This window comes from Gymnogyps californianus, chromosome 14, assembly GCF_018139145.2.
Source record: "Gymnogyps californianus isolate 813 chromosome 14, ASM1813914v2, whole genome shotgun sequence".
Classification (NCBI taxonomy): Eukaryota; Metazoa; Chordata; class Aves; order Accipitriformes; family Cathartidae; genus Gymnogyps; species Gymnogyps californianus.
The window spans coordinates 18,286,465-18,311,352 of NC_059484.1; the positions used below are offsets into that span (position 1 = coordinate 18,286,465).

General features: G+C 37.5%; 1 protein-coding gene across 5 annotated transcripts; it reads right to left on the reverse strand.

Moving 5' to 3' along the window:
- Nucleotides 1-24,696, reverse strand: DDX46 (DEAD-box helicase 46). Of its 5 annotated transcripts, none has more exons than XM_050905124.1 (24): nucleotides 24,672-24,696; nucleotides 22,032-22,220; nucleotides 21,612-21,752; nucleotides 19,601-19,718; nucleotides 18,534-18,699; nucleotides 18,080-18,231; nucleotides 17,633-17,746; nucleotides 15,845-16,010; nucleotides 15,354-15,474; nucleotides 14,825-15,000; nucleotides 14,302-14,423; nucleotides 13,430-13,508; nucleotides 11,530-11,612; nucleotides 10,620-10,784; nucleotides 10,095-10,257; nucleotides 8,985-9,178; nucleotides 8,274-8,411; nucleotides 7,457-7,606; nucleotides 6,602-6,799; nucleotides 5,796-6,014; nucleotides 3,557-3,701; nucleotides 2,803-2,876; nucleotides 1,948-2,026; nucleotides 1-855 (listed from the first exon to the last, which is right to left on the reverse strand). In XM_050905124.1, exons 1-23 carry the CDS (start codon nucleotides 24,686-24,688, stop codon nucleotides 1,979-1,981), a joined length of 3,138 nt encoding a protein of 1,045 aa, XP_050761081.1. In that variant the 5' UTR covers nucleotides 24,689-24,696; the 3' UTR covers nucleotides 1-855; nucleotides 1,948-1,978. The 5 variants fall into 5 exon arrangements, with proteins under 5 accessions (XP_050761081.1, XP_050761082.1, XP_050761084.1 ...); XM_050905125.1 differs by having other exon boundaries at nucleotides 4-336; XM_050905127.1 differs by lacking the exon at nucleotides 1-855 and having other exon boundaries at nucleotides 1,541-2,026; nucleotides 6,626-6,799; nucleotides 19,613-19,718.
- Nucleotides 24,697-24,888: the final 192 nt, after the last annotated feature.

Consider the following 24,888-nt stretch of genomic DNA (forward strand, 5'->3'; position numbering starts at 1 on the left):
TGTAAGTGCACAAAACAGATGAGCTATTCAGAAAGAGAGTTTCTGAAAAATATACATTGAAATTATTTTTATTTTTGCTGGAATTTAAAAAACATAGGAATATTGACATTGCATTTAAAAACCCCAGGAAGTTAAAGATTATACATTGTTGCATCTCTGAAATCCAACAGTGCAAAGCTGGAAATCACAAAAATGTCTCCATCATGCCCTTTTTAGGAGATACCAATATATATATGAACATTTTGAAACAAGATTTTTAAAGAAGTGTCAGGCTGTCCGAACTTGAAAGTGCTCTTCATTAAATACACCAAAATCTGTCACTCTTCTGGGGGGACACTGTCAAAAAGTTAGACAATTCAACAAACAAGTTGTATGAAACATATCAAAACCCAGTTCTTAACGGAAGGAAACCTGATGTATTTAAGGGAAGCATAGGGCTTTAGTTTGAGATTTCTGGTTTAAATTTTGAGAAGTGTTACTGCGTGTGCTACTTCTCTTTGTTCTACTCAATGTATTAATATTGGCAAGTATTGGGTGTTCTTATCCTAAATGTATACTGGTAAGTTGGTATAATAATTACTTTCCTTTCCTGTATTGCAAATGAGGTACACTGACATTAGAGTAACAGACAGTTGTATGGAAACAGAAATAGTCATTTAAATTACCTGAAGTTGGGAAATAGAAGTTGTGAATTTATACAGCCATGATGCAGGTTGTATGATTTGTCTTCACCAGGGTTAAAGCAGTATATACACAGGTGTTTTAAAATGACACATTTCTTCTCAGTGTGTCAGGTAAGAAAAGCTTTCTACAAAAGTCCTTTTAAAAGTCATCATCTTGAAAGTCTTGCAGCTGCTAGAATGAGACGATTCAAATTGCTACCGCTTAGGCTCCAGATCAGTAGACAGGAAAGTTAAATGCTTAAGAGTAGTAAGTGTCTGTCGTGAATACTAATGGTTATGGGGATGAGACCTCAAAAAGAAAGGTCTTGCCTGTCCCAGTAGCTTATTGACTGCAATGATAGTCAATATTTGTGGAATTCACTCATAAATATCATTATTCATTTTTACTTAAAGCCATGTCCTAACAGTAATAAAAGACGACAACCCTGGGGGAAAAATCACATTAAATGTATATATAAGAACACTATAAAAAAGTGACAAAGTTGTATTTCATTACAAAAGAGGTTTCTCTCTTCTTCTGAGAATTTATTTTTAAACTAAACAGGCTTTCATTCTTATGTCAGAGAATGAGGGGGAAAAAAAAATCAAATCCTAAAATTCTGATGTTTAGAAAAAAACAGGAAAACTATTTTCATACTACAAAACATTTCACTTTACAAAAACCCCAAAGAGTTGTTCTATTACCTGGATGATAAAGACAAAATGGGACATGAAAAGGATAAGAAGATCTTAGAACTAGACCTCAAGTATTTCTGGATAAAATTCTCTGCTCTGATCACTGCAGGACTCTCTGACGTTAGGGGGACATTTGTACAGGGAACGAATGTGTGTGGAACCAGCCAGAGAGATGCTATGGATCAGGAGAAAATCCTGCCTTTATTTTGGTGTTTTATCATTTTTCCAGTATAAACTGATATGGCGTGAACCATCCCCACAATATGAAGCAGGTACATTCTAACAATTTCCAACACAAACCCCAACATTGTTTAATTTACTTAACAGTACAGTCTGTCAGAAAAATTAAAATCTGTTTTATTTTATATTCTTTAGGATGAAAAGTATATAAACTGCACTTTTAAATTAAATCATGCTCTGCCAAAACTGGTCTGCTTTAAGACTGATAACTTTAGTGGAGAGAATTAAGATGTTTCAGCAAGTATCAATTTTCTGTTAAAAAATGTCCGCAAGACAAAATAAAAAAATCTTAATTTACAATAAGCAGTGTAAACAGCAAAAACAACAGAAGCCACAAAGTTTCACGCACCAGCCACTGGCAGACAGATAACTCCAAATACTCATAGAACTTTGTATCTTCCTTTGTTGGTCGGTTGGTATGAATTTTGCTGCAAATAAAGGAGAGAAAAATCACAGTTAAAAGTGACCATGGATAAATGAATTGCAATAAAACCCCACTAACAGTAAATCCACATTACACGTGAATAAGCAGTTCCTTAGCAATCTCCTTCCTTTGGAAAACATTTTTATGGGGAGGTCAACAATTTTGAAAAAGAAACAAAACTATCAATAATGGCTCAGCAGGACCACTGGAATTGACTGCTGATTTGAAAGGCTACTTAAGAGAAAAAGCCAAAGACACTGTCAAGTCTAATGTAGTATCACTGAAGGTTATTCTAGAGAAAGCCGAGTTTTTTTCAACCAGAGAACTCAAAATACGATTTCTCAAGACAGTATCTTATTTGAAAACAGGGTATGTTGAACACAGCTGATTATTAGCTGAGTATGCTGTAAAGCTACGGCAAAACAAATCTCTCAACACATATAAAGTATTAAAATGAGGGGAATAATTCTCCTCTCCCCTGCCTGATGGTGCTGAAATTAGGAAATCTATTGGCACCTAACTCTTTAAGGGGTCTTCATTCAAAAAGCTCTGTTAATGTGTTATCTCCATCTGCTGGCTGGATAATAGCCGTATGTCTGGCTGATTGAACACAGTAATATATTTTCTAGGCTGTTCAATGAAACAGTGTTTTTGAGATCTATAGGTCCCAGTCCCTGATATTAATAAAAATGTATGCCAGAGTGTCAACGTTTGTAGAAATCAATCTCATAAAGCGTAAATTAAGACCCTTTCCCTCTGCATTGTGGATATTTCACTCACCAATCTGATGAGCTCCTCTTTTATAAGTCGTGTGATTTCTGCCTTTGCTTTCTGTACAGCCAGTTCATTGGCACCTGAAGACAAAAAAAATTTACCACCTTAAAACATTTCCCGTATGTGAAGCCTACAGAATAAACACTGCTGGCTATTTTCAGAAAGATTGTAAAACTTGCTGAATATCCTCAACTATTTGCTGAAGAACACTCTAGTATTGTATAGACTGCCACAGCTAGACTGTGTTCTGTTTTAAGCAAGATACTTAAAACAGCCAGCCATAAATTACACTATTCAGAAATACCTAGGATTAGAGGTTTCTTTAAGAAAAACTCTACTCAACCATCATGAGATTTGCAAAGTTTTTGTTGTAGTAGTTGATGTAATTTCTTACACCTTTAACAGCCAAAACCCACACAATTCCATTTCCTTCCTTATGTCACACTGGCACAGACATCTTTGTGCTTATTCTTTTTTTTTTTTTTCTCTTTTCTTTCCCTCTCCTCCAAACTGATGCCATACATGTTTGCTGTTGTTCTGTGGCAGGTCAGTCTTCTGAGGACAAGCATCTATCTCTCTTATCCCCATGGATCATCTGACAAAGTGTATTAAGATAAATAAGTATTTCTTTAGTAAATGCAAAGTAACTACAGTGGGTCTGTAACTGAGCATCCAAACACTGTGACTACAGAGATTCCATGTCTAATTACAAAACCAGACTCATATCTTTAATTGAAACGTTTATAAAAAGAATACTTACTTTCTATAGCCAAATAAATCTTTCGTTCTCCTTCCTTGGGTTCTTTGCCTGGAGGGAAATAAGTTCCTCTGATTGTAATAGCAGCTTCAGAATATTCACTGATTCTCTGTAGCGCTTCTTTGGAGGTAACTTTCCATCTGGCAGTCTGCAAGGTAAAGGATATGGGAGGATCAACAAGGAGAAAGGCATCACACAAAATGCAATCCAAAGGTTAGCTGACATTTTAGACAAACAACAAGAACACTGCACTGTGAAAATCAGTCACGGCATTCTACTTTAAAAACGTAGATTGAAATTTTAGCCACTTATTTTTATGCAAGTATATTTAAAAAAATCTGCCTCTTGTGTCAGCAAGACAAAGTTATGGAAGAAGGAGAAAAGAGAATGGATGCATATAGTACTATTGAAGCAAGAACTCTAGAGACCTTCCATTTTGCTACACTGAAAGTTTAAAACTTGTAATTTTTTCTGGTGATTTTCTGAAGCAGCACTCAAGTATTTTATTTAGCACTTTCTGTACAGGAATAGACTTCAAGGGCAAACATATACTGTTAATGGCTGCAAGTACTTCCCTTTAACAAAATAAACGCTATTTATTTCTACACAGTTCCTTGGTTAAAGACAAAAATAAGTAAACCTTAAAATCTCCATAAATAAAGCCTAAGGAATAAACACTGCCAGTTGTTTTTCAGAACCCTGTAAAAATTGTCCCAAATCTCTACAATATCCTCAAAAATACTTCATTATGATAAATGCATCCCATTAATTTAGACAATGAAATTACTAGAAAGTATCTAGTAGATTGCTGTAAGTTACTTGTAGATTGAGACAATTTTTTTGTCGTGGTGAGCTCTGGCATGCAAAGTGAGAGGACTTAGGACAAGACTGGAGAAGCTCACGCTGCCCTGGCGCGAAGGCAAAGCTATTTCTGACAGGAAGAACGATCCCCTCCAGGCCCTGTTCGGTTTCTCAGTTCTGGCAGGCTGAGCAAACATATCGCGTATCCTACCTTAAACCACTGCTTTTCCAGAAGCCAACTTTGGAATACAGCCTCTAAAGGCAAGTTGTATGTCCCTGGATCAAAACTTTGCCTGTTACATATTCTCTCTACAAGAGGTACCTTATCAGCATGAATCTGACTCTCAGAAATGACTGCACCCATCATCAGGAAGGCTAACCTACGCGTATCTGACGTGATGGTACTGAATGGTTGCATAGTACTTCTATAAAAAACAGCTTACACAGTCAGCTGTCATTCTTGCTTTAGGCAATCATTTTATCTTACTTTATCTCTGTCATCTCAGATCTGCACTGTGTTCAGTATTATACATGTATACAGTACAAGATGAGTCTCTCTCCCTTATACAGATTTTCCAGGGACATAACGAGCGGTGATGATTCTCACTGATGAACTGCCATATATACATCAGTGTTTCAGAGAAGATGTTACAAAATACTGAAGAACAAAAAGAAGATCAGGAAAGAGCTATTTTTTCTAGTGCAGCTCTACAAAAAAAAAAAAAAAATCTAAAGATCTACAATTTATTTATTTGCAGACCCACAGCAGAACCGTTACTTGTCTAGCCATTATGAGCAGGCAACGCTTTGTACCTAGCAAGTGTATCCTTAAAGGGTTAGAAGGATCCTTAGCAAAATTATAAAATCTAGAACATTTTCTATGAATGAGAAACAGCTTAGGATAAGAATTAAGAGGATTTCTGAGAGGGAAGGGTAACAAACTAATAACACAACAACTTGATAAAATAAGGCAAACCTGGGCAGAACTTCAAAGATAAATACAAGGAATTTGTGCTTGATACTGTGGACTATAAATCCTCAAAATAACAGATGAGGTAGACTAGAGCAGCAATATTCTGAACGGCAAAAATACTCAGGTAATAAAAAAAGCAAAGAGCAGTATCAGTCATAGTAGTATGGCCTTTGAAATAGAATGCCAGACAGTGTCAAAGACTTGGATATCAGAGAAGTCAGTGGCAGAGGGTGAACATATTTTTGTATGATAAGGAATGCTTGTTTTTCTGATATTCTCTGGAATATGTCCAAAGCATTGTGTATGTATAAGCTGAGAAGTAATCACAGATAATGTAGTAATTTCAATTAGGTATGATAAGAAACAGAGACAAAATATTTTATTGGTATGATCATAGTCTAAGCTATGAAGATAGCCTTTGTTAAATAACGGTCATTTACACTTGATTATAGCAAAATGGTTACTTGCCTGGGGGAAGTCATTGATCTCTAATTCTTCTTCATATCTCTTAAAGGATTCATTTTGTCCTCCATCCTGTTTCTCTTCCTCCTGCTTCTCTATGGGTACATAATTAAGCTTAGCATTGATTTTTTCAGCCAGTTGCTCTGCAATGGTTTTGGCAGATACAGTAGGAGCCTGAATTGTGCCTCCTCTCAGGATAGCATTTGTAGCCTGCTGCATCACATCCTGTAAAAAAATAGGTCCACATTGAAAACAAGGTAGCCAAAAGAAGCCCTACATAAACCAACAAGGGTTTCATTAAAGCCTTCTATGTAATATAATTGTCCACCTAACAAATACATTCTCCAAACTTCTCTTTCTCTTCTTTCCTTCCTCTCAATAACTCCCCTCACACCTGCATAGAAAAGATCTTACTGGTCTTTTGTATCTTCAGCGCAAAATACCTTTGGACATTTCAGACCACATTAACCTAAATCTAAATGGATTGTATATCACATGCTTCAGCAGAGAAAGATGTTCTGCAACTCTGCTAAAGCTGACAAAACCTAATTGTGTCATTTTATCAGTAATGAATTAACTCTTTGCCAGGGCAGACAAAGCATTTCCAGTTCTGTATTAAATCTGATTATCATATTAGCTCAATTACAAATCCTACGAGTTAGACCAGCACAAATGAGCTAAATAATGCAGTATGTTATTAGTGTGCAGAAACACTAAATAAAATGGTAGCTACAGAACAAAGAATTGAACAACCTTTATTATTAAAAAAAAAAAAAAAAAAAGAAAAAAAATTGCTCTGGAAAGAGCCTGACCTTAAAGTGGAAGGGGACCAATACTTGTGCCTCCGCTCCAAGATTCTTCTGGGCATTGATTCTCAAAGCCAATCTTTTAGCAATTTCCAATTTTTCTGCATTCCCAGCTGATGGTGTAGGAGCGTTTGATGTTCCTGGTGCTGCCATGTCTTTTACTCTTTTCTTTGAATTGAACATGCTTTCAATTTGTTCATCGATCTAAAGAAAATAACAATTATTAGATCACTGCATTTACCATTAGATAATCTTATCATCCTAAAGAAAGAAAACACTAAAGGGCATTGAGTTTACATGCTTTTAAAGAAATATATCTCGTATAAACGGTAGAAGCCTGCCCAGAACTACAACTCAACAAAAGGAACAGATAATCTAATAATCAGGAAAAAGTTTGAACATAGTGTTTACTTTCAAGGTCACGAAAAGGAGTCTAACAAACATTAAGAAAGGAATCTAATAAGGATTTAGAAATAGAAAAGGCTGCTATGAGTTTCTTTAAAACACTGAAAGTAAAAAAATGTTTGTAATTGAGGGCAATTGTTCTATTTCATTTACGCAAGATTAATATTACAAAGAAAAGAATTTCTGTGACATTTACATAACTACATATATTAAGTATAAAATACCAGTAAGTCAGAAAGATACTTTCAAGATCTTCATAGATCTTGATCTTCATAGCTATATATCTTTTATACTGAAGAATACATACAGATCTACTCATGGAATATAACTAAGTAGTGTAGGACATGGAGTAACAAAAATCCATGCATTCTGCAACACGTTATGTAACGTATTGGGGAAAAACACAAATATATTGGAAATCCTTAAGCAACGTAAATCTTATTTTCAAGTACTTACATCAACAGCTGTATCTTCATCATCTGAATCTTGCAAGCCAAGAGCTGCTTTTTGTAGCTTCTTTCTTTCATTAGCCAAAGCCTGTTCTGTTTCATCGAATTTAAAACCTTTGCCAGAGAATCCACTGCTTTTTTTAATCAGCTTTCCCTCCTGAAAACAAAAACATGTATTTTCACACTTAGAAGTTTAAAATCCCAATTCCGATAGTCATAAAATAACTATAAAATTATACAAATAATTTTGAAGTTACTTATTTTAAAAAGCAAATCCTAGCACATTTAGAAAGCTCTTCAAATTTAAAAACTGTATTTTACAATGAAGTGTAATAAAAAAGCTATGTTAATTCAGCAGATAGAAATAATACACTATTGCGATTTTCTGTAAGTATACATTTTAAATGCTTTTCAAATGAAGTAAAAACAATCCCTCCAGTTTTTATATCACAAAACCCCCGAAGTCGCTCTTCTCAGCATGAGCAAGATCCTCTGATGGCGAGAGCTCTAGAAATAATAATACAAATTCTGTGAAAGAACTTCATTATCTTTTATGTGAATTTTGTTAAAAGCCAAAGCGCCCCTTGTACAGTAGGCGTTTCGCTATCACATACCAGATGACAATATTTAAATTCTCGAGAACAGTCCTGTAAATGACATTCAAGATCCCAATCTTGAAAACACTTATACACTTACCTAAGCATACATATGTGTTCTCAAAGAAGTCAGTGAGATGACTCATGTATGTATACTGTACAACTGGACCCACGTGCATACGCATTAACCCCAGACCAAAGCCCACTACAGAAGAAAGAATTACTTACAGCCTTCTGTTGGTCTTTGAAGTCAGCCCAGAGCTTCTCCAAATCAGTAGGAATTGGATTCCCGGACAATTCCAAAGCCTTAATGATATCACCAGCATACCGTGCCTGATCCTCAGTAATGAATGTATATGCATACCCCTGGTCAAAATTAATTTAAAAGATAATAAAGAAAAATCTCTGAAGACACTTTATCTCTAAATTTATTGAAGCACCCTTGCATAGATGCTGCTGTTCTGGTCAATAAAAGTAACCACGATATTCATGCATAAACTTTTTTTAGTGGGAATGTAGAATGAATAATGTGATTTCCCAGAAAGCTGATACAGAGGTAATCAACCACAGATGGTAGAAACTGAAGTCTTTCCTTTCAATCTTATCATGGTTAAAAGTTTGGAAAATAAAATCTTATAAATTTAGTAGGGCACATTTCCAACAGTGAAAAACACCCAAACTTTCAGCCACAAATGGGATTTAAAAGAACTTTCATACATCAGAAGAACATGTACATACCAACTTTCATAGTGCTAAAATTCAGAATATATTTTACACATGATCACTCAAAAACCTTAGAAGCTCTCTAAAGGAAAAACCTCTTCCCACCAATAACGTAAACTACTCCCTCTGTAGCTATCCCCTGGGAACACCTTGATCAAGCAATAAATAAGGAAAAAACTTCAGTAATAACTAGAACAGGCAACTGATTATACATACTTTATTGCCGGCTCGCCCAGTTCGGCCTGCTCGGTGCACATAATCTTCATAATGGTTGGGACAGCTATAATTGACCACCAGCATCAATTGTTTTACATCCAAGCCCCTTGCTGCGACAGATGTGGCCACCAGAAGTTTGCAAATTCCATTCTTGAAATCATTAATTATGCTGTCCCTGTCATACTGATCAATACCTGCAAGAAACCAGACAAAACAGTTAATTACAAAGCTCTGCTTTGAGCCACAAGAATTTGTACACAGGTCAAAACAGCCTCCAACTTCAGACAACCGAAAGCGTAAGCAAATAAAATTCCGATACATTCACACTTTTACAGGCAAAATACATTAGCCAGAATAATAAATCTCTTCCTCTATTATCCAGAATAACAAAACTTTTAGTTTTTCCACTAAGTTTTCCCATACCAAGATCCTTTAGAGTTTCTTTAATGTGATTTTCTATTTGACTTCTTATATTCAATTGAGACCTCATCGGGAGGCTTTGTCTGTTCTCTAAAGGCAACAGAAATCTCAGAAGAATGAGAACATTTTTCCCTCTTCCATTGTTGCACTAAATGAACAGTGGTTTTGTACTTACTGGTTACTGTATTTTTAAGAGCATTATATATAGAAAGTTTTAAAATACTGTGGGATGGACAATATTCTAAAGAGATTTCCTCCTCTTGCTACTAAACTACTTCCGTTATATTACTACTTGATGGCAGAAAAGTGAAACAACAGCTGCTATTATTGTGGAATCTCAAATAAAAATATCATATAATACTCCCCTAATGGCATTCACTACTCTACCATAGCAAGTAGTTAGTAATATTCCCTGAGAGGTGTTAACTCTCAGTAACAATGCTGTTGCACGGAGACAAGATTTGGCATCTGATGACATCTCACAGGGAACAATAAAGAGTAATTACGGAAAACTGTCATGCCTATTTCAAATTAAGAGACAAGTATCTTTCCCAATTATAACGCAAAACCTGCTTAGGAAGAAATAATAATTGGTACTATACAGGAACTAAGTAACTTCTCTTTATAACTATTCAATACCAATATTCTAGTTTGGTGTTGTTAATATAGATCCTTAAGATTGCAGATTACCTCCATGAAGAGACAAGCAAGGATAAGAGGCTCTCATTAAATCTTTCAACAACCCGTCAGCGTGTTCTTGTTTATCTACAAATATGATAACCGATCCTTTCTCCTGATAGTGTCCCAGTAGCTCCAGTAACTTCAAAAACTTGTTCTCCTCTTCTATGACAATCTGGAAAAAGACATATAAAAGCAAAGTAGAAGGAGTATAAATTGTATCTTAAGTCATTAAACACATTCAGTGTGCATAAAAATAAAAATCAGGAACAGGAGATGACTTTTTCAGGCTGTTTCCACAGCTAGTGACAAAACTGCTGTTCAGCTTAGCGGTATAAAACCAAATTTAAAAAAAAAAAGTGATCACATTGTATTTGCAGATTAGGGTGTTAGTTTATTCTGAGTTCATGTTTAGTAAGGTCACTAAACTTCTAAAAATAAAAGTTCTGTGGGTATATTGGTTTACATTCAAGATTGCTGGAAATAATCTTTTGCAAGCAAATGAGAAGATAAGCGAGGCAGATGTGTGATACTCACAACATGTTGCTCCACATCAGAACAGACAACACTTCTGCCTCCGACCTGCACTTCTATAGGTTTACTTAGGATTCTCCGAGCTAATGCCTCCATAGCTCTGGGAAAAGTAGCAGAGAACATGACAGTCTGACGATCAGGCCTGACGTTGTCTACAATGCGCATAACCTGGTTTAAGAGAACATTCCCTGTTAATACCCAAGTGCTGTAATTGAACTTCATACACATACAGAGCTGTCATCTTTAAAGTTAGGTGGTATCTGCACTACACAGAGTACAGAACATTTCTTTACAGATTTCCTCTTCGGACCTAGGTGCTGGCATTGGAAGACAGGCAAAACTTGCTGGATTCGAAAGGAAGTTGAGTGGCAATATGCAACCCGACAACAGCCCAGCAGAAATCTTAAAACATGCAACAGAAACCCTACAGCTGAAGAGATGAAATAAAGGAACTTTCCTAGTTTTGGAGGACAATATAGCCTGATGACAACTGAAAGAGTCCTGGATGTCCAAAGCTGTCAGCAAGTAATTTGTCACCAACATTTCCAACATCTTGTTCCTGTCTCCTGCACGACATTGCCAGGAGACGTCAAAGACTTTATAAGCAGGCTACAACTACTAATGACACCTGCATCAAGGGATTACATAGGGCTACAACATGGCCACAAGTATCCAAAACACGTGTGTAAAAAAAAATAAAATAGTATATTAGAGAAAAATCTAAGCTATATAGGAATTTATTGAAAACAAAGCATGTGAGGATAATTGAAAAATTAGAGTCAGTTTAAACTGTTGTCCATATGTAGCACATCTTTTTGAACACTCATTGGCAGTGTAACAACAACATCGTGTTGCAAAATCCTTTAAGTGGAAAGTAACATCTTGTGGCAATATCACTCATGTCATTAATTACCTGAGGCTCAAAACCCATGTCAAACATTCTGTCTGCTTCATCAAGTACAACATATGTGACTCTACGGAGATTTGTCACCCGACCTGTGAAAGGAGAGGAAAAAACACATGGGAAACAAAATCAAATGGAAATCTAGTTTCCCTCAGGAATAATTTTTAAAAAATGTTATATAGTCTCACTATCTTCTAACAAAGACATTAATTAATTTTTAAAAAAATTCACTAAATGTGAATTTTAATGTTCTCATTTTAATCACATATACATTCTGGGAAATGTGTAAGTATGCACAAGGCCCTTTATTTTGTCAAATTCTTCTCTTGCATACCATCATAGGGCCAGAAGAACCTGTAAAATTCAGAAAACTGCCCTCGCCAAAACACATCATAAAACTAAGACTGAGATGAAGCAAGGAGCCACATCAGCCATTATCTGACAGCGCCACCTAGAAAAAAACATATTAGAGATTACAGCGCATGTGTGGAAGGCAAAGTCCAGTGCTAACTGTTGCAGCCTCAGAAAAATTGCTTTTATACATATAATCTGTAATGCTTCCTTGGAGCTAGAAATAACTATTTGAGGATAATCATGCTAATTCTAATTAACTCCTAATAATACGCATAAAACAGAGTAAGCAGTCTTTTCAAAATGAATATATAAAGATTAAAACCTACCCAGTAACTCTACTAAATTTAAAATTAAGAACCACCCCAAACTCTGGGACAGCTGGAAACAAAATAAGCAAATTGTATATCTGTGAACATTTTGAAATTATGACGACCAGGATAATTAGCACCCTTCCCAAACAAATAGCTAAGAGATTCCCTTTCATGAGAAGGATTTAACTCAAGGATTTAAGAATCATATTCTCAAACAATCTAAACACGTGAACACATTCAGTTCCAAACAACTGTGGAGTGACACTGTCAAATGCTCTCAGAATGGAACAGATTTTTCACATTTCCTACAACTATCGCTCAGACTTGTGCCTATCAAACTACATTAGAATTTGGTCCTTTCAGCTTCAGCAAATTGTAGCTGAATCCTCAAATTATTTTTCAGAGATTTAGCGCTGCATTTTTTTAAGATACAGAATTCATACTTAAGGAACAAAATAAATACTTCTTAAAATCTACATATCTATTTAACATCTTAACACTTTCATCCCCAAATAATAACTTTGTAAAATTACTTGGGAACAGCATTAATGTACCTACCTTTGACGATTTAAGTCTTGGAAGCCCAGTTCTATATGTCTTGAAGGTACTTTTTCCACAGAAGTTAAATAATGTCAACAGTTTAGTAGAGGTTTTGATGTGGAATAATTTAATAATAAAACTTTATCTAATAAGCATGCAATGGTTACACTAGGACAAAACCTCTTAAAGCTGCAGTGGCTCAGTTTAATCAATCTGAGTATTTGATGTAAGGTCAGTTCTTTTACTTTTGAACAGTTACTTAGGGAGGGCTTCTTTGTCTGTTTTTTTAAACCAACAGATAAAGGCAGAGTCAGACACTCTTATGTAAAAGTGGGTAATTGCTGAGCTACACTAACAATAATAAAGGATCAACGGGCAGACAAAATAAGCAACTGTTATATAACCTTTATCTAAATGACTTGAAGTTAAAAAATTTGGACCAGCACATTTTAAGTTTAACAATGATAAACATTCTCAGAAACTCTTCAAGAATGTAGTATTTCCTGTCCTCCCCAAAAAAGTCAAACCAATATATGATTAAACCTATTATTAGTGCTATATATTCTCAATAGCTAGATAGTGCAGCCTGAAGAGATATAAGAAAATTCCATAAGACCATTTATCAAAATACATGATCTTTTGAATTTGTTAGAATTACACAACAAATATAAAAAATTCTCCGTAGGAAAAGGTTTTCTACTCACCATTGTTAGCTGCTAACATGTCAATCATACGTCCAGGTGTGCAAACAATAATTTCAGCACCTCTTTTGAGTTCAGCTATCTGATTTTAAAACATAGTAACCAAACTATTAGAGTAGTTTTTTGCCTTTTTTTTAAAAAAAAAAACATGTGTCACCTCGCAAAAAAGAAAACAACATACACGGTAATACAGCCGTTCTACTAACGTGAATTGTTTACGTAAAGATTTTACTTAGCAATTTCTTTAAGTCTTTGGAAAACTTTGCTTTCCAAAGGAATAACCTCTGACAACCTAAGTTACTACCACTTGAAGTAGTTATAATGGCGATATGACCTCCATACAGTTAAGGGCCTATAAGAAATGTCACATGTTATATCAGGGACAACTGCTACTAAATAAACCATGTTCCATCACAGACGGCCACTCCTGTTGTTTCCATAAACCGGGGGGGGACACGACACCCCTTAAAATTAATCTCTAAATTACTCTAACATGCAATATTTGATAATGCAATAAACCAAAGCTAACATTTTCTGGCTTTTGTTATCTTGAGGGGAACTCTCATAAAAATACAGCTTCTCAATAACTTTCAAACTATCACATCCCACTAATAGTTTAATTACTGCCATGCTCAGTACATAAAGAAACAGTCTGAAACTTTTAAGGACCATACTTGAGAATTTTCAAGATCAGTATGTTTAAGGCTAAGTTATGTGCAAACGCTTAAGCTTTTGCATTACTACCATTCATACAGAGAAAATCCATAATGAAGGCTGCAAATGTACTGGATTTATAGGAAAGAGAAAGTGCAAAAGTAATATTAACTAATAAAGTTCAGGAGTTATTTGACAACTAAGGTATGTCTTTTGCATACCTGTTCACTGATTCCCGTTCCTCCATAAACACAGACAACTCGAAGCCCAAGTGTCTTTGAGAATTTCTTACACTCCTTGGTAATCTGCAAAGCCAACTCACGAGTAGGTGTCATGATGACAGCTGAAAAGCGAAGTATTTTCATCATACATTGTAATATAAGAGATGTTGTTACTTACACAATAAAAATTAATCTTTTGTAATGATGTTTACAGCAATTTACTTATATGTATTTTTAAAAATGTAATTTCAAGAAAAATGAGGATTGGGTGGAAATCTGGTCAAAGTTTCAAAATCAAAGGAGTAAGGTCTCCCTCCAGATATACGGACATGGCAAGCACTCTTGAAACAACATTAGACAGCACAGTGATCATTAAGTAAATAAAAAAAAAGCCACTCACTAATGAACATTAGTAAGTAAGCATTCCTCCCTATAACCAAGAGAAGAACTGAAGACCTTTCTAAAGCGTATGCTTGAGTTTTTATTTATTTAAATAGCGATTTTGAAAATAAAAGCTTTGTACCTATGGGACCTTCTCCTTCTTCTAACGCTCTCTGATCCATAATGTGTCTGAACATGGGCAACAGAAATGCAATAGTTTTTCCGCTTCCTGTTTTAGCAATGCCAATCAAATCACGTCCATTCATAATTGCTGGGATAGCCTGGGTTTGAATGGGAGTGGGCTTTTCATAGCCATGTCTTAAAGAAAGGAAAAAAAGGTATTTTAAGAACAAAATAGGATTTGACAGATGTGAATCACAAAGTCATGCTAAAAAAATTTGTGTGTTCATATTTACATATACATATCAGTGCCATTCAAAAAATACAGCTTAAAAATGAGCAGCAAAAGCACGATGGAAATGGCAGAAGGAATAGTTCATAACAATAGTTCAGTACTGAGAGATAAACACTCTGATGACTGTATATGTTAACATCTACAAACATGGGCATGTTGCATTATGCAATGAAGAAAAAAGGTTTTTCTCATAAACGTACGATAGAACACAGTGAGCAAAATCAAGCATGATCTAGTTCATAAAGTGTTTGCTTACTTTTTGAGGGCAGTGAGAATCTTCATGGAAATACCACACTGTACCCAGGTTTTTATTGGTTTCGGGCAGCCTTTTCCCTTGACTGTAATTCCCTCCAACTCCAGCCTGTACACATTCACCTCTGAAATAGAGTTTGCATTACAACAGAGTCAAACTTGACATTTCTCTACTACCTTGATCAAAATATTCTTGATCTGTCCCTGAACATGAAATACTACTTTTATCACCACCAGAAAAACAGCTTTTAGCTTGTTACACATAAATACAGGAGGTAGGTGGAAAGGATTCAGGTAAATTTTTCAATCAAAGCCTCACAGATAATTATATGAAGTTATCAATAACAGTGACCTAACTGATTCAGTGTTTTTCTATACCAAGTTGCTCCAAATGCTTTTTATATTCCAAAAGAATTTGCTGTTTCTTTGCACATCAAAATCCATCCCTCTTTTCTTTAAGAGTACCCAAGGTATTCTGGTTGTATTTGTCCTTACCTTCTTGAGTCATTTTAGCTAGTTCTGGTACTTCAACATAGAAGTTTTTCCTGAAAGGTTCATATTCTATCTTTCCATGATCCACTGGTTCTAGCAGCTTTCTCTGCTTGGTCTGATAGCCAGTCAGGGCAGTCTGAAGATCAACTTCCTCCTCTTCTGAGGAATACTGTATAGATTATAATTCATGTGTAAATCAGTACGAATGGTATTCTGAGAGGCTCTGGTTTTTCATTTATAGAGGAACTTTACTTAGAAACAACAGTTACTCCTTACCCTATTAGGCCAGATACTGAAAACCCGCTCTCAGTTTAAGAAGAGTCCCAATTGTTCTTTCATCTATTTCTTTCACGTTTCTCCCAAACCTTAACTTTTACCGCGTTCCATATCACTTTCATGACTTTATGAATACTAACTACCAGCCTTTTCATTCAGAAATAATCACTGCCATACAACAGAAATAGCAAGAGGAAAATACTGAGGAAAAAAATCCAGCCAGCATACCACTGATTTGTGTCCCACTGCAGTCACAGTTCTGACATGCACCCAACTCAGCTTTAAACTAGTCGAGTACTACTAACACTGGAACTGCAGCAACACAGAGCTTAGCATGACCTAGTTGAGCTACAGTGCTAGCAGGGTATCTAGTCTACGACTTGGGCGAGGCTGTCTCTCTAAGCACCCCCCCACCCCAGACAGCAACGTACCCATACCCTTAACAACTATTCAGGCCTACAGCACCACGCACAACCACATTAAGTACTCAATATTCCTATTCTCCTGAAAGCATTTTATGAAGGCAGCTTGGACACAGATGAGTAATTCTGAGAAGTTCAGGCCCAATCCCTGAGCAAGATGGCTCTATGAGAATCCAGAGCACTGTTCTGTTAAAATTCAATATTCGTGCTGATCTGCCACTGCTCAACACGCAAAAAAATGCACACTGTAAAGACTAGGGGGAGATCTACCAGTTCATCGAACCCACATCCAGAGAGGGCAGCTTACATTTATCTACTTGTATCACCTATTCCTACTAAAACACATTTGCAGCCAGTGTAACAGAAAATGCTTATATATTTGGGGTAGGGTGCTGTCTACTAGAACACATGACTTGGCACAGCATTTTGTAGCCCTAGGCAGAATCAAACTCCTTTCTACTGTTTCCTAAACTGTAAAATGAGAACATCTACTTCTCATTTGTGCTAAAAGAGATGTCTCATTATGATTTATGAAGTGTTCTGAGATCCATAACTTACAGGTGTTTTGGAAATTAATATATTTATACTTACAAAGAAATTCAGCAGAAATGTAACACACAAACCCCATTTTTTTCAGATTAGATACATGCGACTGAATGAGCAGACCGAGCAGCTGCATACGTAAACACTCTGTACCAGCTCGTGGGTCATTCACACACGGGACCACCACGACTGCCTGCCCAATTTCAGTTACATGAACGCATGAACTGAACACACACTACATGTGACGTACACCAGCCCAGTCATGTTAAGAACAAGTACAAAGCCAGACAACCTGATGCACTCATTCAGTTCTCATCTGTATAACACTGCCTCTGAACAATAAAGCTGCAATGGCGATTTCTGAAAAAAACAGTACAAGTAACAAGAAACTGCGTAAGATCAAAAATCTTGTGACCATGGTTCTGCAAATTAAATAACTAAATGTTTATCTCCTAGGAGATGGAAAAATCCCAGGACTACCCTCGTTCTCATGCCTCTTGTAAGAGGCATATTGCATTTTCATAGTAGAAATATAAGACACTTCCATTACCTCCATTGCATCTTGGTCATTCTCCATGAGCTCCCCTTTCTTCTTTTCTGACTCTGCAGCTGCCTTTTTGGTTGTCACCACGGTTACCACTTTGGTAACAGTTGGTCCAGTTTTCTACAAAAACAGTTAAGAAAAATTATTGTGCTATCATATAAAACAAAAACCATACTGTATAAAATATATAGAATATTTGTACTTCTGAATGCATTATGCTGGGGTTTTTTTTCCACTTCCTTCAGTGAAGTTTTATGAGAATAATGCTTGATAAAACAGCTTGATAAAAACACCAGGAAATTAAAGTTAAGGCAAACAGGCATTAAGTGCATCTAACTTACTTCTTGCTTTTTTGCACTTTCCCCCCTTTTTTTTTTTGAAAGCCATTCTGACATTAAAACACAAAGCTATTTTTAAAAGACAAAGATAAGAGATCTTAGTAAGTGATTTTACCTTTTCACTCCCACCTCCACCTTTCACACTTCTCATATTGAACTTCTTGACCTCTTCTTTTACTTCTTCCATATAAGCATCCAAAGGATCTAACTCTTCATCTTCAACCTCATTGCCTTCTTTTTCTCCTTCTGCAGTTTCCTCTTCATCATCTAATATGAGCAAGAAAGATGGGGAATAAAACAGACAGGGAAAGAGAGAAGTGCTCACAGTGTTAAATTATTAGTCTACCCAAATAATTACAGTCCACTTTTATTACTATATAATTATTCCTCATACAAATCTCTCCAGTTTGTTAATCTCAATGGTATCTTAAACCATTTGAAGCCATGACCAGATTTAGGCTTTGTTACTTTATAGTTCACATTCTGAAAAGTAATTAAAAGTTTTAATGTAATAAAAATGTTATTAGGAACAGAAGTGTTTTAACTGTTATATATAAAAAGTTAAGTACCATCATCATCTTCTAAACTCCATTTTTTCCCCTGTTTCATCTCCTCGATTTCTTTTTTCAGTTCTCCTATGTTTTCCATAGCCTTCTTGCGTTGTTCTTCCCTCCATTTCTCCACTCTTTCTTTTCGTTTTCTCATTTCTTCTTCTAGTTTGTTCTGATCAAAATTCTATGATAAAAAACCAACCAAATAGTGAAAATAAATGGCCACTGGCTTTAGCCTATGCTTCTTCAAACAAATATAACCGTTGTGTGAGCACGCTGTAGAAGACTGGACATCCACAAACTTATCACAACAGAAGTAAATGAAAAATACTAACATCAACTATAATATTTTCAAGTAAAAAATGCAGTTACTATTTTATTTTTCATTATAGTAGCTGGTATATAATTTTTAAGATAATAGCGAATTAAACTTTCCTTTGTTTACTAGGAAAAAATATTGTAACTCACACCAGTGAGTTTCAACTCATTTTAGCCATTGATCCATAAAAGACTAAAGAATTATCATGTCACCCTCTACTTCCAAAAGTCCTTCTAGTACAAAAACCTGTGAATGGTTTACGCCTGGGGAGCCCTGACAGCGCAGCCGCTGTTAACAAAGGAGAGTTAGTAACAACGTGCTGGTTTAGAAGAGTTAGCTAAAACTGCTAGTTTGGGAATTCTTCATTGAGGTGCACCTTTTCATGATGTGGAACAAGGCAAAGTGAGCTTCCCTCTCCCTTTGTTCTTTGATTCCTGCCTGGGTCCAGAGGCCAAAAAAATTTTCACCTCCTCTGTTGACATCTAATACGTGAAAAATGAGAGCTCCTTCACGCTTGTCTGTGGTTCTCAGTCTAAGCAATTTGAAATCTTGAATTGAGAAGAATGTTTCTTATGCCAAGAACTGGAAGCATAGCCCGTGACAGGAGCCTGTGTTACTGAAGAGAATACTCTCTCATTCAGTGGGGATTTTGCCCAGCTCTAAGAACAGGTTTTCTTTTGTTAATGCAGTAATCTATGGCTAACTTAATTCCTGGTTTAAATTCTTATTCTTATCTTTTAAATTTATAAGTGTTAAAAGCTTCTACCTCAGTGGCCACAGTATTTGTGGTAGCATCTTTATCCTTCTCTTCTTCTTTGTCTTCTTTGTCTTTTTTCTTTTCTTTGGAAACTTCCACACCTTCTGTCTTTTCTTTAGATCTTGATCTGAAAGGTTAGATCAAAGATTTCTTAGAACGTTACAGCTTTTCTCAGGGTGGGGATACACATGTGCTGGATAAAAACAGAACTATGAACACCCTGTACAGGTTTATGTTTTCAAATACCTTACAAAGCACACTGCCTCCCAGAGAATCTTTCCATGTCATGGAAATACTCCGTTTAACTACCAGAAATGTAGAATCTATTGCAATCCACTGATTCACATGCTTTGGTTCTGTTCTTCTCATTTCTTTACAGGGGGAAGTTGCAGACTTCATTTCCAGAACACTTACAATTGATACGCTAGTGGCTCTGCAGTTTATTTTACACCTCCTTGAAGACAGCACTTAGAAAAGAGATACTAAAAGTTTCCTGTTTGTTGAATTTCTAGAGAAAGGTAAAGTGATCTAGCATCTTGCCACAGAAGTTTGAATGTCCCCCTGAGCATACAGTACTGGCTGAAAGACATGAAAACACCTCTCCCTGCGAAAAGCTACTTGCGTAACTCAAATGTAACGTGCAGACTTGCATTTAATACCAAACCCATTTATCACAGATTTTATTATCCTTATTTGCTTCCAATTAAAAAAAAAAAAGGGCAAAAAAAAAGCATCCAAACCAAACATGTGCTAACTCATGATACTAAATGTAAAATTAACTTTAGCCAATTAAATCTCATTAAGCCTTTTTCATTGGGCTATTCTAATACAAACCATACGCTTATTCCAAGAGACTTTGTGATTCCAGCTTCTCACAATTTCTAGATTGTCATCAATCTGCTTATTCTGTATACAGACTGCTGTTACAACTTAGGGACTTCCTGCTCATTTTACAGTATAGCATGATTATATGCTGTTTGTAATTATATCTGAAAACTCCATTAAAATATATTTAAAAGAACATGACCTGTAGTAAATTTTTACACATTTCTGAAGTCAACGTCTAAAAAGAGTTCAACCCTCACCTCTTTACTAAGTCTATTTACTAGATAGTTTATTCAATTGTAAACCCCTAAGACTGGTACTTGTCAAATCCATATTGATTGCAGAACTAAGCACACCCACAGAATTCAACAAACAGCAGATAAACAGGTGGTGGCTTTACCAAAGCAGACTTCTCGAGCTTCTCTGAAGTGTTACACTATATACTTTATTCTTTTGCACAAATATAATTAAAAAAAGCAGATTCCAAACTTTATTGGCTTACATTCTTTAGAACACCTCTTGTGTAAAGAATGGATGAAACATTGAGCTCAGGTACAATCAGTGGCACTTATTAATAGTTTAGAAATTCCTGTTATAGATGTCACCACAATGCTGTTTATAGATCCCCTGCTGCTACCCTACCTGCATTTTTTAAAAGCCCTGTATGTTTCCAAAGAAATAAAGTGCTTTATCTGAGAAAGAAAATGATACAGCGCATCACTGAGAACACTGCGCTGGAGCAAATCTGGTAACTAAAACTTACTATTCTCCAGTAATTTACAAGTTTAAAGAATGTTATACTTCCATGTAATGCCTGTGCTAGAGAGCACCTGTACTTTATTAATTGGGGCATACATGCTGGGACACAAAACATTACTTGTTGATACTGGAACCTGAGATAACAATGAAGCACTACAAACTTTCAGAATGAAATTCAGTCTTAACTTTAAAGTTAACTGCTTTTTTTAGCTGCCACAACTTGGATCTTTTTCTTTTACAGAAACATTCTTACAACAAACTGCGTTAGACACGTTAAGCAATGGGCAAAGATCACAACAGTACACTCACATAATATTCTCCTTGTTCTACAAACCAAAGCTTTGCATAGCTTTGCCTGATGATTCCCTCCATGCTACCAGTAGTTTTATGAAATTTTGTCACTGTGACATTGATTGTAATTAGAGAACACAAATACCTGTTTTCTGTTTTCCTGTTCTTGCTTGGACTGGAGGATCGAGACCGTCTACCTCTGCTTCTGCTTCTAGAGCGCCTCCTCTCTCGGCTCCGGGATCTTCTTCTCTCTCGGCTCCGTTCCCTTTCTCTACTTCTGGAACGTCTGCCACAGAACAAAACTGTATTTATTTAGCACGTGATCATTGTATAATTTTAGCCTGCTATTGAGGAACAGGTTGTAAAAGGAATCCAACAATCATCAAGACTACTAAGAGCTTACAAACTCCAGCACCAGCAGCCAGGAACCATTTAATAAGCAAAAACGTTAAGCATACTAAAATCTATCATGAACAACAGCAAAGTAACTAATTATAGTGGAAGAACATCAATATTCAGATGACAGGCATTTTTATCTACTTTGATTGGAACTGATAAGTCATACCTTTGACGCTTTCTGTCACGCGATCGAGACCTTCTCTTGTCCCTACTGCGTGACCTCTCACGTCTACGTTCTCGATCTCTACTTCTAGAGCGTCTGTCTTCTCCACGTTTTCCTCTTTTGTCAGATGGAGAACGACTTCTAGAACGGCTACCGGAGCGTCCACGTGACGCAGAGCGCTTCCGATAATGCCTGCATTGCAAATTCACAAAAAAAGATGAACATGAGCATTAGAACAATTTAAAGGATATTTGCAGACAGGCCAAAAAGAATTATTTATCTTAATTTGTAATCACCTTGCGAAACTGATTAATATACGTATACTCCTAATGATGCTGAAATTAGAGGGATTACTTGGTCATATTTTTGTTCTGGTTTTAGAGTACTACTATAAGCACATCATGAGAACACTAGAACATCAGGGACAATTTCCTTTATCTAGAACATCAAGAACACTGATTTCCATTATACATAGGAAAAGATGAAGACTCCTTGAAGCTATCTCAAAATTTGTCGAACAAATAAAACTGTTCGTTGTTGCTTTTTATACGATATATGCTTTTTATCCAGGTAAGCTAGGTAAATTATACCTCTGCTCACTGGAAAAGCTGTCAAACTGCAATTAAAGAAACATAAAACCCTGAGCATATGCGACACAGCAATAGTCAATGCCTTTACAATGCTGACATCAAAAGAAATTCTGCAACATCATCAAACATCACAACAGAAGCTTTAAGAAGTTAGCAAGGTTTGAAGGGTATGTGACGGAGATGGGAGTCTCTTTTTCTCCCCTCATTAATGCTCTCTTATCCCAACCACACTGTGGGAGAGAGTAGGGCTAGGAATTCTCTAGGAAACTCTTCAGCTGAGTGTACAAGTCACAGAGGGACCTCGATTGTGACCATCCCGACAAGCCTAGTAGCCAGGCTTGGGAAGCAGGAAGAAGCAGAGAAGGCAAGACCTCAAGCCCCCCACCTCCTTCTTTCCCTTCCGTCACTGCCACGCAGGGTTGTATTACAGCAGTATCTGCACTAAAAATAATATAGTTTATTTCAGCACTTCGGTATATTTAGGTACCATGTACATTTGGAATCAGTACAGTAGCAGTATGATATCCATATACTGCCTATCAGCAGTATAACTGAATGCAAAGAACATCTGTCAGCGTTAGATATCTCTAATTTCTTTCCCTTCTCTGCCACAAAACGCCACGGGATCTGCTCCATACTTCCCCCTTTCTAATCTTTTAGTTTTAGAAAACTAAAGATTTTTTTTTAGTTTTCCTCTACAGTGTGCAATAAAGCTGAGTATATGATTTCAGGTTTCAAAAGCCCTAGTCTGATGAACGTTTCTTTACATCAACTCCAGCACATGCAGCCCACCCCACCCATCTCCACCCACCATTCACTCTCACCCTCTTACCATTTCTTCACTTTTAAAACTTTTTGTAGGTATTAAAATAGAAAACTAGTACAAGTTTAAACCCATTTTTTACATTCTTTTTAGCCCAAACAGAAAAAACTCGTCATTATCAGAAGAGAAGCTGTACTGTGATAATCAAGGGAGTCCTGCTAGCTTGAGTGTCAGCAGTTTGGCATTCAGTTCCCAGGAGATTTTGCAGCCTGAGTCTCTAACGGTGTCCTGTTGGCAACAAGTGCTGCCCTAGCTAGTCTGAAACTAATTTAGACATGGGAGTACCCAGCTCTTCACTGAATCACTAATTTGAATCCAAGCCGGTTGTTAAAATTTCAACTCATCTGCCTCTCTCAATATAAATCTCAGTTATGGATCTAGGAAGCTGTTATAGTCTAGGGACAACTGCATGCGGGACTATTGTGTCACCGTTTTAGTGTTAAAATCTGATGGTTAGATTAAACTAGGAGACAGAGATATATGCCACAACAGCAGTTGCAAATTATGGAGTTGGTTTAAAGCCTGATAGGTGTGAGCAGCTCCAAATCATCTAGCAGCACGGGCTTGACTCGAAACACACAAAGTACACGATCACATTACTGCTGAGTTGGTTACAACACCTAATAAGGTGTTTATACCAGCTGCGAGAGGACAAAAGACGTGTGATCTTGCATAAACTTAAAAAAAAACAAGCAAAAACGTCTAATCCAGCTAAAAAAGCCTCCTTGGCTAATTACGCCGTTGCTATTATTGTCAAACAAGCTAGCAAAGGCCAGGTGGGCTCAGAGAGGCTCGGGGGTTCGTGCCCGTTAGCCCCGGCACCTCGGACCCAACGCCACGCACCGCAACCAGGCGCGGGTACCCCGCGGCCCCCCGCGCAGAGCCCTAACGCGCCTCCGGGCCCGCACACGCGGCCACGACCCGCGCCGGCTCCTCAGAGCGGCGGAGGGGAGCCGGGCAGCTCCCAGGGGAGCGCGGAGCCTCCGCGCAGCGCCTCGGCCGCGCCGCCCGACGGGGCCCTGAAGCCCGGCCCAGAGCCCCGAGCCACCCAGCCCTGCCCTCACATCGAGCTCCTCGCTCCCGCGCCGGGCCCGGCCCCGGGGCCTACCGTGGCGGCCCGCTGCCGCCCTTTGTTCCCCCCTACGCAGCCACCCGCACCGCGTCGCCGCCCGAGGGAGCCGCGAGCCCCGGCGCAGGCCAGGCCGGCCGCGGCGCTCCCGCTGCCCTCACCTGGACTCCCGGCCCATGGCGGCGGCGGCGGCGGCGCGGTCCCTGCGCTAGACGGCGGCGGCCATTCCGCGCCCCAGCGCCCGGGACGACGAGAGGCGCGGCGGGAAGCTGCCGCCCCCCCCTCTTCCTGCCCGCCGCCTCGCTGCGGCGCCCTCTGGCGGCCGGAGGGCGCAGCGCCGGGGAGGACGGGGGCAGCAAAACGGGCAGCGCCCCGAAA

What these genes read in the sequence shown, in the direction of transcription:
- DDX46 (XM_050905124.1), bottom strand. An exon ending in GAGTTTAGAAGATGATGATG is followed by an intron (nt 18,232 to 18,533) that starts GTACTTAACTTT and finishes TGCTCATATTAG; the next exon opens with ATGATGAAGAGGAAACTGCA. An exon ending in GATTTATTTGGCTATAGAAA is followed by an intron (nt 2,877 to 3,556) that starts GTAAGTATTCTT and finishes TTTTGTCTTCAG; the next exon opens with GTGCCAATGAACTGGCTGTA.